At 44.9% G+C, this 15,537-nt stretch overlaps 2 protein-coding genes across 3 annotated transcripts; one reads left to right on the top strand and one right to left on the bottom strand.

The window, feature by feature from the left end:
• Nucleotides 1–1,285: 1,285 nt before the first annotated feature.
• On the top strand, nt 1,286–5,198 carry LOC109769585 (protein MALE DISCOVERER 2). 2 transcript variants are annotated; one of them, XM_020328314.3, is made up of 8 exons: nt 1,286–1,748; nt 1,838–1,958; nt 2,064–2,151; nt 2,738–2,854; nt 3,459–3,763; nt 3,868–4,058; nt 4,183–4,315; nt 4,434–5,198. In XM_020328314.3, the coding sequence occupies exons 2-8, from the start codon at nt 1,865–1,867 to the stop codon at nt 5,015–5,017; spliced, it is 1,512 nt and encodes a 503-aa protein (XP_020183903.1). In that variant the 5' UTR covers nt 1,286–1,748; nt 1,838–1,864; the 3' UTR covers nt 5,018–5,198. The 2 variants fall into 2 exon arrangements, with proteins under 2 accessions (XP_020183903.1, XP_020183904.1); XM_020328315.4 differs by having other exon boundaries at nt 1,360–1,760.
• Nucleotides 5,199–6,013: 815 nt separating this feature from the next.
• LOC109769618 (uncharacterized) lies at nt 6,014–10,176 on the bottom strand. Its single transcript, XM_020328354.4, is given in 5 exon segments — nt 6,014–6,596; nt 7,098–8,180; nt 8,183–8,248; nt 8,251–8,553; nt 8,556–10,176. Coding segments are annotated over 5 exon segments (3,321 nt in total). The 5' UTR covers nt 10,084–10,176; the 3' UTR covers nt 6,014–6,255.
• Nucleotides 10,177–15,537: the final 5,361 nt, after the last annotated feature.

Raw genomic sequence — 15,537 nt, forward strand, 5'->3', positions numbered from 1 at the left:
GGAGCATTACATCAAACACGACGTTATTCATCAAAGTTCAGGCATAATTTACATAAAACAAACAATATTTCGTTCATTTAACTAAACCAATCCCATAACACTCAAAGTAATTATAGAAAATAGCATAATTCATTCATAAATAGCATGCAAATATCTCTAGTACAACAATAGTTCAAATTCAACGATATAACTAGATGTTCAACAAGTTGTTTGAATTTACCAATTCCAAATTCATCGATACTATTATCAGAGCCGGTACATGTCGTCCCACACAAGTTGACCCTTAAACTTCATCTAACAGTGTATGTGCGTGCATGGCCTGCCCACGATCCTCTAGTACTTCACGGCAAAGCGTGCAACCTATACAATGTGTAGAGAAGCATTGAGTGAATGAATGACCAACATGTAGAGCAAGAAGAAGCAAACTTATGATCTCCATGGTTGACACTCCCAATGGCAACATCGTCTCCACACTTTCAACTGCGCCGCAGAACTTAATGACGGAGTTGCAAATGGTGTACCATCGGTGCGATATTGACCTCACATTCTGTTCATGGATGATGTGTATGTCGTAGAGTACTTTTGTGCATGAAACAAATCATGCACGTGCCGCCAAAGAGATCGAGCTCCTTGAGTTCATGCCTACAAAGTCCGCAGCTACGACCAACCATGCATGACACAACTCATCCTCCTTCACCTAGTACCCCGCCATCGTGCTTACTCTAGAAAACAGCAAGAAATTCAACAAAAAGCTCAATGACATTTGAGCGAACACCTGCCGGGTGTGGTGTCCGTCATGGATGTCGTCGACAGGGAGGATCCTAGGTGGACGGCGGTGTAGTCCAAGTGGCGGCTGCGGACGTCCTACGGTACCTTGACGGCGGCTGGAGAGGTACAGCGGCGGCGTCGAAAGAGGAGGATGCGGATGCAAAGTAAGGGTGGAGTGAAAGAAAAGTGGACCAGAATGGGTATTTGAGTGAGTCGGGGATGTCAATGTACTATATGACGGCGACGATCCGTACTCCCGCAAAGTTCATCACTGTTCGCAGACTGGTCTCCACCGATTCAAAGACGAATAGGCTGTCTGATTTGGGATCAACGTTGGAAATACCCGAGATGATGAGTACAACTATGTCATCTTCCCGTGGACAGTGATTTGATTCCGGTGAAAACCCCGCAAAATCACTGCGCAATTTCAGGTAAAACAAGAAGAGTTAATAAGGGAAAGAAAAGGGAGGGAAATTTCCACCTGCCATGTGTGCACGGTACCTGGCTGGCCTGAAACAGACAGGCAGGCAGGCAGACATCCACGCCTGCCTCCGATCCACCCAAAAGTACACTCCAGTTCCAATATTCCGCGTCCTGGACTGACTTGTGCTCCGAGCTCTTCTTTCTCCTTTGCCTTCTCGGCCTCTCCCAGCTCATCCCGTTCCCAGCACACTGCCCGCGCCCTGCCTCCTCTTCTCTCGATTCCCCCCTCTAACCTTCTTTGCATCCTAGCCTTTTCCTGCTACTCCTCTCCTTCTCCACATTCTTTGAGCGCATTCCCCCCTTTTGAAATTCCGGCTCTCGAGACACAGATCCGTGAGGGGTGGTGGATTCTTTACTTGCTCGTTCCAAAAATCCCACTCTGCGCCGCTGCTCCACTCACCTTGTACTAGTAGCGGAGACACTTTACCCGATTCGTTTCTTCAGGCGGCATGGAACGCCGTGTGCTTCTACCGTGCCCAAGATTTCAGCAGCTTTAGGTGCTGCTATATGTAATAGTTGGAATCTTTGCCCTCCTTTTTATCGCCTCCCGTTCTGCTCTTACTGTCTTTTACTACCAATCTTGCAGAGCTGCCTGGACTCCGTTGGGGGCGGAATGGAGGTCTGGAGCATCAGAGCGGCGCAGCTCTTGCTCTTCTTCTTCCTCTTGTCTGAGAGGCATGAGTCTTGTGCCGCCCTCGGTGAAGAAGGTGAGTTGGATTTCCCATGGGTTGTGAGTAGGAAGCGGTCATGGTGGTTTTGGTTCAAGTGGAACAGTGGTTGACCATGCATCTGTGTCTATCTTGGTGCTCCAGGGCGAGCCATGAGTTTCAGAGAAGAGCGCCCAAGTGGATGGTTATGGAATTTGGGACAAAAGAAGGTTTTCAGCGCAGCGGCGACGCGGTAAGTCAGCCTGATCTGTTCTTGTTCTTGTCCTTGTAGGATCAAATTCATGGTGAAATGATTGCTACCTTTTTTTCTTTTGTGAAGATGTCAAATCATTTGCAAGTAGTTATCTTGTATGTATCATTAGTCATGATTAAGTCACTCATGGAACAAGTCCTATTTTGATTTCAAGGGGTACATGATATTGCACGCCGTTGTCTTTGTTTATTTGTGGCATCATGGATTTACAAGTCAAAGGGGGACTAGAAGAAGCCATGACTATTAAGTAGAGAATATGCAGGACAGCTAGATGTCTTTCTAGAGGAAGCTAGTATGATTTTGTCTCTGGAATATTTAGGATACGTGTGTGGAACAAGGTTTTGACTTTTAAGCATTTCTTGATGCGTCCCTTTTTTTTACAATATCCAAAAATATTACCTTCATGGATCCAGTCCTTCAGGTCTAGGGAGAACAGTATTTCTGTGAGTAAATTGCATCTGGAGCATTACAGAATTAAATTTCTGCAGTGCTTGATACATGATATTTTTTTTTTTTACATTATGGGCTTGACACATAATCTAAAGCCATGTGATGATCTTTGCAGCTTAGTCAAGGGAAACAAACTGTCAATTGAAATTCCTAACGAGTTGCAAGAGCGTATCATGATTTCAGAGGTTCTAACTGATGGAAGGCAACAACTGTGCAGAAAATGTTTAACAAAGTCAGTCTTCTTCTTTATATACCAGCTTCCCTTTCGTAAGAATTTTTGAGTAAGATGGGCATAACTTCTAAAGTAAAACTGACATGACACAAGCAGTTGAAAACCAAAATACTCTGTTTCAGTTTAACCGGCAATCTTGACTTTGACTAGTTAAACCTTACAATCTTTTCCCCACAAAATAAATAAAATAAATAGAACTCACACTCTTTGAATCTTTCGGTAAACTTTTACTGTTAGATTTACCATTACATGATGTTTTGATCATGTTCACTTCCATAACGTTTAAGAAATGTATTACTACAAAACAAACAAGAAAGATTTAGCATTGGAGATCATGTGATTAGTAAGTAAAAACAAATGTAGTACCTTCTGTCGAAAAACTAAAATACATGCTCATTTTCACTAAAAATAGGTTAAAGGCAAATGGCAAACATAAGTATACATGGCAGCTGATGTACAAGGGATGTGTAACCTGTCTCTTACATTAGTAAAACTTAAGCATTAATATGTTAAAGCTTGAAGCGTGGAGAATACTGATATGCTAACTGTGGACTATACAAGTTTGCCAATCATACTCTTCAATTTATATTGATGTTTTATGCAGAACCATACGGAGTACCACCCTGAGGCAACTCCTACAGGCAAGGGGGCTGCAAGAATCAGCACCTTCCTCTAAGGCTACTGATCAGCATCCCATGTCTTCGCCGCCATCGCATTCGCAAGCTGAAACCAACGACTCTTCTTCTGTGCTTCACTGGGTTATCTACGCATTGTGCGTCAGTGGAGCGCTTGGCCTTGTGGTTATAGCCTCTGTTGTGTATCTACTTGTCTCCCGTAGAAAGAAGGATAACACCGTCAATCCATGGGCTACCGGGCTGAGTGGACAGCTAAGGAAAGCCTTCGTGACAGGTCAGTCTCCTATTACCTGAAGCTAAAATGCCATGTTACATCATCTGAAATGTGTGCCACAGATTGTACTTGGAGATGTTGAGTGTGCTTTACCTTGTGGGCAGGTGTTCCTTCTTTAGGAAGGGCCGAACTTGAGGCGGCGTGTGAGAATTTCAGCAATGTGATCGGTACTGTATCTGACAGTGCATTGTACAAGGGAACCCTGTCGAGTGGGGTTGAAATAGCTGTTGCCTCCAGTCCAGTTAAGTCTGCCAAAGAATGGTCGGATCGGTCTGAGGAGCAATTTAGGAACAAGGTAACTGATTGGCGAAACTGCAACGGTGCTCAATTTCTTTCAACTTCTGTGGTACTGCATAAGTAGAAGGCGAAACCGCAACAATGTTCTGCTGTCTGTGTCTGATCAACTCTTCCTCTTCCAGATCTCTGAGTTATCCAAAGTGAACCATAAGAACTTCATGAACCTACTTGGTTACTGCACATGCGACGATCCGTTCACCAGGATGATGGTGTTTGAGTACGCTCCATGTGGTTCGCTCTTCGAGCATTTGCACGGTGAGTGTGAACATCATCAGTATCTGAACACCTTCCATATGCAGATATGATGTTGTCGCTTTTGCCACTTCTCTCTCAGAAACAGTGACGCTCATCCGATCCATATTTTTCGATGCAGTCAGGGAAGCAGAGCACCTGGACTGGCCTACCCGGCTGCGCATCATCATGGGAGTGACATACTGCCTGGAGCACATGAACCAGCTAGACCCTCCTGTCACCCCAAGAACCCTAAACTCCTCATCAATCTACCTCACCGAGGACTACGCGGCCAAGTTCTCGGACACCGAGTTCTGGAAGGACGACGAAGCTGACGCGGCGCCGACGCGATCCGCAGGCCAGGACAGCATCGTCTACAAGTTCGGGATACTGCTGCTCGAGGTGATCTCCGGCCGGCTGCCCTTCTCCGAGGACCACGGCCTGCTTGTCCTCTGGGCCTCCAGCTATCTGGACGGCAAGCGGCCGATCGGCTCGATGGCCGACCCGGTGCTCAGGGCGTCGTCGCCTGTGCCCGAAGAGGACCTGGCGGCGCTGTGTGATGTCGTGAGGCTGTGCATAAACCGCGAGGCGGCCAAGAGGCCGTCCATGGCCGAGGTCGCGGGGCTGATGAAAGGCGCCGTCAGACTGTCGCCGGAGCAGACGACCCCGAGGAATAACCCTCTGTGGTGGGCCGAGCTCGAGATCATGTCCACTGCATCCACCTGAAATGACATGTAAAGGGAAGGATAATTATACTAGATTTTGCATTTTAGTTTCTTCTTCCATTACTTTTTTTTGTATGATATATGGTACATCCTTTTGGCCTCAGTTTGTTTTTGTCCTTGGATCACTGTGAGCCTGCATATTTCTAAAAGTTGAAAGGAATAGTAATTATCATTTGACGAAACTGCTCCATGGACGATGCTGGCGCCCGCGTGTGCACGATATGTAAATCCAGCGTCCTGTGTTGTTTCACTCATACGCATGTACGGCCTGATTTAACCATCGTCTGTGAATCGTCCTGATTTTATCGTGTGCATAGCATGCCGTGTATCTGTTAAAATTGTGTTGAATATGTAATTTGGTAGATGGGGAGGTGAGCCCATAATCATTCCTCAGGATTAGCCACGATGGTGAACCTCGTTAACGAAACATCGCAAGTCCTGTCTACTTTTCTGCAATGATAGATTTGCACTTTTTTTTAACCGTATTTGCATTTCTATTATCTCTCATGTATCCCTTGGAAACCATCTAATTAATACATGTAGCATACATAGACAGTGCTCCATATTCCACCATTGTAAAAGTTGATAACAAAAGTTTTTTATTAGCCCTGCTCTCTGCATCATGAGATGCATATGACTTAAGTTATTACATCGCTGAGTACAAAGTTTGCAAACAATGGTCTTGCCAGAAATGAGAACAAAACTATCAAACTACTCGAACGAACATGATAAACAAAACCAATCCAAGTATTGAGAAGCCTATCACTAGCACACCACTCAAACTGAATCCTATGAAAAAAAAATCCTTGGATTGCAATCCTACAAATCAAATAGTGCATGTAGAGAAAACTCGTAAGAATTATAAATTATAATCCTTCAAGAATCACACATAGGATAGACAGCAAGAGCCCTGCTATAGAAATATTTACAAGAACCAAACTAGTATTCCCTCCGTTCACAAATATAAGGTGTTCTAAGTTTTTTATGAATTGGACATATATAGACACATTTAACTGTGTTTGTTCACTCATTTGAGTCTGTATCTAGTCCATATTGAAATATCCAAAACATCTTATATTTGTGAACGGAGGGAGTAACAATTTTTTCTTCTCAATTTCTTACAACCAACATAAATTGTACATGGCATGTAGTCATGCAAAAATGAAACACCATACAAATGATGTATTGCAAACGTTCTCTAATTAAAATGAAGAAAAAATGTCTTGAGCACATTCACGACTAGGTGGAAGGGATGACAATGTCAGTTTGCTGATAATCAAGCTGATCATCAGGTCTTTCAGTTGTAGAGAACGCCTTGATTGCTTGTTGCATCGTTGGACGGTATGATGGATTTGGTTCTATGCAACAAACAGCAAACACGATCACTTTGAATATTTCACTTGCTATTTCAGTTTCAGGGAATGGGAGCCGGATGTCCAACAAATCCTCAAGTGGTGCACTTCTGTTGGCCATGGAAGAAAGAAAATCACCTGGATGATGTCCCATGAACAACTCGAGCACGAGTACTCCAAAGCTATAGACATCACACTTCTCTGTCACCCTTGTTGAGTACGCAAGCTCTGCTATGCCAATATTGACGAGTTAACTTTTTGTGAATGTGTATGTAAAGATGCAAAAAGTACTATATATGTATCGATGTAGCTACTGTTTTTAGACAAATGGAAATCACTTGGAATCTTACCTAGAGGCGTACACAGCCAATGTCCATTATTACAAATTGCTAACAGCAAATAGTTAGTGAAACAAATGGGCTCGATGATTGACGTGGCTAATGTGTACTGCAGAGATTAGAGACAAAATGTGTACTGTAGGCAAATGCATGGTAAACTGTTCTACATTACTTCTAGTGACCATAAGCAAAGTCAGTACTAATAGGTGTTTAGGGTTTTAGATGATGAAATATTTTATTCCCCTGGGCCTCGTCATTATAGATGCATAAAACCTAACCTGTTACAACGTTTTATTACAAATTCGCCAAATAATGACCTCTTCGAAACGTTTACGAGATAGAGAAAACATGACAACACAAAGATTTAACCGATAGATACTCATAATTTTACCTGGGGCAAGATATCCGTTCGTCCCAGCAAGCCTTGTACAGTTTGGTGCATCTCCATCTAGTACTTTTGCTAGATCAAAATCTGATATACAGGCACTGAAATCCATATCAAGCAAAATGTTGCTGCTAGTTACATCTCTATGGACTATCGGTGCAAAGCAATCATGATGCATGTAGGACAGAGCATTTGCAACATCCTTAGTGATATTTAATCTTCTTGCCCAATCCAACTCAATTGCAGTTTCCTTGCTCTGCAAAGATTTTGCTAAGCTTCCCCTATCCATATATTCATACACAAGAAATCTCTGATGAGCAGCAGAGCAGTAGCCAAATAACTTCACAATGTTGCGATGCCGAATATGAATCAAAGCATCTATTTCACGATGGAATAGCTTGTCATCTTCCATCGTGTGAATCTTCTTCACTGCAAATATTTCACCTGTTGGTAACTGGGCTCTATAGATAGATCCACTCCCTCCAGTTCCAATGCAGTGAGCATCGCTGAATCCTTTTGTGGCGTCAATAATTTGCTTGTACACATCTTCCCCGTCAAAGTTCCAGATGGCGAACATCTTGACCTGTTCCAGTCCCTTTGCACTTTCAGCCTTGGATTTCTTCCTTTTACATTGCCATGTTGCTAGTGCAGTAATGAGCAAAAAAGTCACAGTGGCAGGTATTGTAGCTAGTAAAATAGCTCTAGACTTCCTTCCTTTTTGATAACTTGACGTGTGGTCACAAGGGGACAGACTTTTCACACCATCACCGCATAAATGTGTATTATGCACGAACCATTCGGTTGGAGCTTCTTTGAAGAGCCTGCTTTGTGGCACGGGCCCTTCTAGTTTGTTATAAGACACATCCATGTATAAGAGGCTGTTCATGCGTTGAAATGATGGCGGAATTCTGCCGCTTAATGCATTATGTGCAAGATTCAAGGCTTCAAGCATGGTAAGATCACCCAACTGAGTTGGTATCATGCTACTAAATGAATTGTCACTTAGATCTAACAATCCTTGTAGGTTTACCAACATCCCTAGTTCCATAGGAATGCTACCATTGAGTTGATTATGGCTCAAATTCAGAAGCGAAGCTTTAAGCACTGCCCAACTGATCCCCCTAACTGCCCGCTTAGGTTGTTCGAAGATAAATCCAGTACTCCAGATTTTTTAGAGACGCAATTTCCTGCGGTATACTTCCCCTGAGCAAGTTGTTGGCAAGGCTCAAATTGAACAATGTCATTATATTGCCAATTTCTGGAGGAATATGTCCTTCGAGTTTATTTGATGAAACATCAAGTATCCTCAACTGAGACAGTTTCCCTATGCTTGGTGGTATGACTCCAGTGACACTATTTTCTGAGGCACGCAACATGGAAAGTCTGTGGCACTCACCCCAGTGATGAGATAATTGACCAAATAGTTTGTTTAAGCTGATATCTATGTAGACAAGATTTGGGTCCCCATCTCAGAGATATCTCCTTGGAGCTGATTTCGTTCAAGACGAAATCGTACCAGGCTTGTGCATCTTAGCAAGCTTGTTGGCAAGGGTCCAACCAACATGTTGTTATAAGCAGTGAAATTTTGTAGCCGGCCTCCGGAACAAAGACCGGATGGCAGGGGACCGGAGAGTTTGTTAGAACTTAGAGTCAACCAAACGAGATTTCTCAAGTTTCCAATTTCTTGTGGAATGGATCCAGACAATTGGTTATAGCAAAGGTATAGAGTTGTGAGCTTTGTCAAGTTCCCTAAGCTACTTGGGATGGAACCACTTAGTGTGTTGTTGTAAATGTTCAATTCCTCCAAGTTCACTAAATAACCTAGCTCTCGAGGGATGTTTCCAGAAAGTTGGTTATCATGAAGGTCCAAGGTGGTGAGTTTTGTCAGATTCCCCAGACTGTTTGGAATGGACGCCGTAAGTTTGTTCTGTCCTAGTCCCAAACTTTCTAAGTTCACTAAATTCCTTATTTCTTTAGGGATGGGCCCGATGAGCTCGTTAGTCGAAAGATTTAGAGCTGTTAACTGTGTTAAGTTTCCTAAACTAGTTGGAATATAGCCTTCAAGATGGTTTGCACTAAGGTTAAGCTGCTTAAGCCTCTGTAAGTTTCCGATTTCCGGAGGAATCGGTCCCGAAAGCTGATTATCTGAAAGATGCAGGAATGTGAGTTTGTTCAGGCCACCTACACCGCCCGGGATCAAGCCGGAAAAATTGTTTTGGCTTATGTCGAGGTGTTGGAGGCTGGATAAATTCACAATATCTTTGGAAATGGGACCTGCTAGGTTATTCCTGGATAATGACAGCCTATTCAGATTTTCTAAATTTACTGTGGAGTTATTGGCTGGACAGAAGGAAACCGGACCTGAAAGCTTGTTGTCAGACAAATCCAACCTGACCAGGTGATTTAGGTGGCCTATTTCACAGGGGATACTACCAACCAGCTGATTGCCTGACAAGTCTAGGCTCACAAGGTTACCCAGCTCTCCTATCTGTCCTGCTATTTCGCCGGAGATTTGGTTGTCATGGAGCATCAGGAGATGCAGCCTCGTGAGGTTTGCTAGAGAAGGTGGGATGGAGCCGCTTATCTGGTTGCCTTGCAGGAGCAGGGCATGGAGCTCGCCGAGGGCCGCGATGCTCGGAGGAATGCTCCCGGCCAGCCTGTTGCGCCAGAGGTCGAGACTCGTCAGGGCCCTCAGGGCCGCGAAGTCGAGGGACCCAAGCGTCCCTGCGAGCCGCACCCCGCGCAGGTGGACGCCGGTGATCACCGGCCGGCGCCGCGCGCCGCACCTGACGCCGCGCCAGCTGCAGAGCGTCGACGTGTTTCCCCAGGATCGCAGGGCGCGCTGGCTTTGGCCGCCGAGGGTGGCTCTCCAGGCCAGGAGCGCCCCTGCTTGCTCCCCGGGGGTTGGCGGCGGGGCTGCGGTGGGCGAGACGAGCGCCATGAGTATGATGAGAGAGGCCAGTAGTGTTCTCCAAGGAGATGGCGAGTCCATGGCCGGGTGTAGTTCCACGATTCTGAGTCGCTGACTATGAATGAGAGCTCGTTGCGGCGCCTTAAATCGTCGCGATTCTGCGGCGGATTTCTTCTTCTTCCCTGTACTGTACCTACCGCGGGCAAATCTCGCCGTGGAACGGTATGCGTTTCTGTTTCTTCTGAATGAACAAGCGCCTGAAATCTGAACACGCGCGATTAAAAGGACGCCAAAACGGCGGCGTGGAATTGTATGGGATTTGAATTTGAGTGCTTGATGGAGATGGTCAAAGTTATGGTCAGCTTAAACTCTGTGATGGATTATGGATGGGCTTAGGCTCATGTAAGACAATAATACCTAGTTAATCTTTAAGGCCCATGCATGTGTACGGCAAGTGGTGGGAAGTGTGGGAAGTTTAGTCCCATATGCTACAGTAAGAAGAGTGAGACCTTTTTATAAGGGCTGCTTTACCACTTGCTATTGGGAGCTTGGGAATAGGAGCTGTACACGCGCGCTCCTCCTCCTCCTCCGCCACGCCACGCCTTGCCTCGCCTCGCCTCGTTCATCCCCTATTTGCTCGTTCATGCGCTAGCCGTATATATGCTGTTCATAGATGTTTCGGTTCTATGTATTGTATGTGCTCACATGCTTAGATATCGGTATGAGATGCATATCGTATTTTCCATGATTACTGTTTACTCGTGGATTAGATTAGTCGGAAAAATGCTAATATTTCCAACAATCCAAAAACCTTATTTTAGGCATTTTTCGACTCATGGCTTCGCCGCTACTCTGAAACCGGAAAAGTTTACTGGAACGCATTTTAAGCGTTGGCAGACGAGGACTACCTTGTGGCTCACAGCAATGAACGTGTTCTGGGTTGGTGGTGTGTCTCCCACGGTAACGATTGCTCCTGAACAGGAGAATGCGTTTAGGGAGGCAACCACCATCTTTGTTGGAGCCGTTCTTACTGTGAACGGAGACAAGCTAGTCGACGCATATCTCCATATGCGTGTTGCCAAGAATTTGTGGGATGCGCTCGAAGCTAAGTTCGGCGCAACCGATGCTGGCAGTGAGTTGTATGCCATGGAGCAGTTCCATGATTACAGGATGGTTGATAATCGTCCTGTATTGGACCAGGCTCATGAAATACAATGCATTGCCAAGGAGCTGGAGCTCCTGAAGTGTGAGTTACCGGACAAGTTTGTCGCGGGTTGCATTATTGCAAAACTCCCTCCTGGATGGAGGAACTTTGCTACTTCTCTCAAGCGCTTGAGACGTGAATTCTCTGTTGAGGATGTCATCGGTCATCTAAGTGTTGAGCAGAACTCGAGAGCAAAGGACTCACACGTGAAAGGAGCAGAGGGTTCTTCTAGCGCCAATGTGGTGCAGAAGAACTCCCACAAGTTCAAGGGAAAGAACTCTGTCCAGCAGAATACTACCTTCAAGAAGAAGGGTAAGAAGAAAGATAAGAAGAGAGATGGCTGCTTCACTTGTGGTTCAGATGACCATTGGGCAAACAAGTGCCCAAACAAGTATAAGAAGCCAGGACAGGACGCAAAGTCTGTCAATGTGACTCTGAGCAACAATGATGCGGCATCAGGGTATGGTAATCTGTTTACCATACTTTCAGTTTGTCAGTCCACCGATTGGTGGATTGACACTGGGGCCAATATTCATGTGTGTGCTGATGTGTCTTTGTTTTCTTCTTACCAGGTCACACGAGATTGTTCCATCCTGATGGGGAACGGCTCGCATGCTTCTGTTCATGGTGTTGGCACGGTAGATCTGAAGTTTACTTCGGGAAAGATCGTGCAACTGAAGAACGTGCAGCATGTCCCCGCTATCAAGAAGAATCTCGTTAGTGGCTCCCTTCTATGTAAAGAAGGGTTTAAGTTAGTATTTGAGTCTAACAAAGTAGCCGTATCTCGATATGGACTATTTGTTGGAAAAGGATATGATTGTGGTGGTTTGTTCTGCTTTTCCCTGGAGGATTTCTGTAATAAAGTTGTGAACCAAATTCATTCTAATGTGAACGAATGTGAGGTTTGGCATTCACGTCTCTGTCACATAAATTTCGGTTGTATGACGCGGCTAGCTAAGATGAATCTAATCCCAAGTTTCACTTTAGCCAAAGGCTCTAAGTGCCATGCGTGTGTACAAGCAAAGCAACCTCGTAAGCCTCACAAGCCTGCGAAGGAGAGACACCTGGCACCACTAGAGCTCATACATTCAGATCTCTGTGAGATGAATGGTGTGTTGACTAGGTGAAAAGAAATACTTCATGACTTTGATTGATGATTCCACTAGATTCTGTTATGTGTATTTGTTAAATACAAAGGATGAGGCTCTACACTATTTTAAAATCTATAAGGCTGAAGTTGAGAACCAACTTGAGAAGAAAATAAAACGAGTCCGGTCTGATCGTGGTGGAGAGTACTTTTCTAGTGAGTTTGATCTATTCTGTGCGGAACATGGTATTATTCATGAGAGGACACCTCCCTATTCACCCCAGTCAAATGGGGTTGCCGAATGGAAAAACCGTACTCTAACAGATTTGGCTAACGCCATGTTAGATACATCGGGTTTATCCAAGGCATGGTGGGGGGAGGCTGTATTGACATCATGTCATGTCCTGAATAAAGTTCCCGCGAAGGATAATGAGACTACTCCCTATGAGCAATGGGAAAAGAAAAGAACTACACTCTCTTACTTGCGCACTTGGGGCTGTTTGGCGAAAGTCAATGTGTCGATCCCCAAAAAGCGTAAGCTTGGACCAAAGACCGTGGACTGCGTTAATTTGGGCTACGCTAAGAATAGCGTTGGCTATAGATTTCTAGTGGTGAAATCTGAGGTACCCGACCAAAAGGTCGGTACAATTATAGAGTCTAAGGATGCTACATTCTTTGAGGATATGTTCCCCATGAGAAACATGCAAACCACTTCTAGACTGGAATTTGATGAGACTCCTGAACCTGCCATTCCGATGGAATATTATGAACACAAAAGTGATGAAAGTTCATCAGAGGATGACGAGGAAGCTCCTGTTAGGAGCAAGAAACAAAGGACTGCAAAGTCTTTTGGTGATGATTTCCTCGTGTACCTCGTGGATGATGACACTCCCAGTTCCATTTCAGAAGCTTATGCATCTCCGGATGCTGACTACTGAAAGGATGTTGTCCGTAGCGAGATGGATTCCATCATGGCTAACGGGACATGGGAGATCACTGATCGTCCTTATGGTTGCCAACCATTAGGATGTAAGTGGGTGTTTAAGAGGAAGCTAAGGCCCGATGGTACTGTTGAGAAGTACAAGGCTAGGCTTGTGGCCAAGGGTTATACCCAAAAGGAAGAAGAGGATTTCTTCGACACTTACTCACTTGTGGCTAGGCTGACAACCATTCGAGTGTTACTCGCTTTGGCTGCCTCGCATGGTCTTCTCGTTCATCAGATGGACGTTAAGACGGCTTTCCTTAATGGAGAGCTAGACGAGGAAATATACATGCAATAGCCGGATGGCTTTGTTGTAAATGGCCAGGAAAGAAAGGTGTGTAAGCTAGTGAAATCTTTGTATGGCCTGAAACAAGCGCCTAAGCAATGGCATGAGAAGTTCAATACAACTTTGACATCTGCTGGCTTTGTTGTTAATGAAGCTGACAAATGTGTATACTATCGCTATGGTGGGGGCGAAGGAGTTATACTGTGTCTGTATGTCGATGACATACTGATATTTGGGACCCACCTCAAGGTCATTGAGGAGGTCAAGGCTTTTCTATCTCATAATTTTGAAGTGAAAGACCTGGGTGTGGCTGATGTTATCTTGAACATCAAGCTACTGAGAAATACTGAGGGTGGAATTACACTTTTGCAATCCCACTATGTTGAGAAGATTTTGAGCCGTTTTGGATATTCGGACTGCAAACCTTCTGTAACACCATATGATCCTAGCGTGTGGATTCGAAAATTCGAAGGCACGACTGTAGATCAATTGAGATATTCTCAAGTGGTTGGTTCACTCATGTACCTAGCTTGTGCTACTCGCCCTGACATCTCATTTGCTGTGTGCAAAATGAGCCGGTTTGTTTCCAATCCGGGAGATGTGCACTGGCATGCTGTTGAGCGAGTGATGTGCTATTTGCAAGGTACTGTGAACTACGGGATTCACTATTCTGGGTACCCGACGGTACTTGAGGGATATAGTGATTCTAACTGGATATCTGATGCTGATGAGATGAAAACCACAAGTGGATATGTCTTCACACTTGGTGGTGGTGCTGTTTCCTGGAAGTCTTACAAGCAGACGATCTTAACCAGATCAACTATGGAAGCAAAACTCAAAGCATTAGACACATCATGTGTCGAAGCAGAATGGCTTCAAGAGCTTTTGATGGATTTGCCGATGGTTGATAAACCAGTCCCGACTGTCCTTATGAACTGTGACAATCAAACAGTGATTGTCAAGGCTAAGAGTTCAAAAGAAAACTTGAAATCCACAAAGCACACATAAGAAGAAGATTAAAATCTGTCAGAAAATCAAGAAACTCCGGAGTAATAGCGTTGGATTATATCCAGACGGCTAAGAATCTGGCAAACCCTTTTACAAAAGGGCTATCACGGATTGTGATAGAAAATGCATCGAGGGAGATGGGTATGAGACCCACGTAAGTTGCCATGGGGGTAACCCAACCTATGTGATCGGAGATCCCGTGAATTAGGACCTGGGAAAACAATCCAGCGGTCAACTGAGGAGAGTATCCTTAATTATCCCACTCTGTTGGAGATGCAATAATACTCTCAATTCTGTAAGGCAGGCTGACTTTTGTCTTAATGTGTTCCAAAGCTTATGTAAGGAAGATGCTAACCTACAGAGCATTCTTTGAAGTTACACACCTATATGAGCCCGACTGCTGGTCACAGTCTATGAGATTGGGTGTTCTCTAGGAAGCTCATAAGAAGGTACGGAGTATGACTAATAAGCTCCATCCGTGGGGTTTAGCCTTCGGCAGTCACGTATCAGCTGACAATAGGCAAAACTTCTGCACGCCAGACTGATAATTCAAGGCATAGTCCATTGTTCAGTTGTGAAAAAGTCTAATCCTATTGCTCTAGGTGGAAGTTCAACTTAACAGTCTCCACTGAAAATTCTGGTATATCAAACATTGTTTGGAACAGTTGACAAACTTATGTGCCTCGAGATCTGGTGGGGGATTGATGGATTATGGATGGGCTTAGGCCCATATAAGACAATAATCCCTAGTTAATCTCTAAGGCCCATGCATGTGGGCAAGTGGTGGGAAGTGTGGGAAGTTTAGTCCCATACTGCTACAGTAAGAAGAGTGAGACATCTTTATAGGGGCTGCTCTACCACTTGCTATTGGGAGCTTGGGAATAGGAGCTGTACACGCGCGCTCCTCCTCCTCCGCCGCCCGCCTCGCCTCGCCTTGTCACGACGCGCGCGCGCACCGCGGGTTGCGG

This window comes from Aegilops tauschii, chromosome 5 (assembly GCF_002575655.3).
Source record: "Aegilops tauschii subsp. strangulata cultivar AL8/78 chromosome 5, Aet v6.0, whole genome shotgun sequence".
Taxonomy (NCBI): Eukaryota; Viridiplantae; Streptophyta; class Magnoliopsida; order Poales; family Poaceae; genus Aegilops; species Aegilops tauschii.

Excerpts from the sequence above, each read along its gene's own strand:
- LOC109769585 (XM_020328314.3), top strand. The coding sequence starts at position 1,865 with ATGGAGGTCTGGAGCATCAGAGCGGCGCAGCTCTTGCTCTTCTTCTTC. Across the intron at positions 1,959-2,063 it reads TGCCGCCCTCGGTGAAGAAG|GGCGAGCCATGAGTTTCAGA; the intron begins GTGAGTTGGATT and ends TTGGTGCTCCAG. Across the intron at positions 3,764-3,867 it reads AAGGAAAGCCTTCGTGACAG|GTGTTCCTTCTTTAGGAAGG; the intron begins GTCAGTCTCCTA and ends CCTTGTGGGCAG.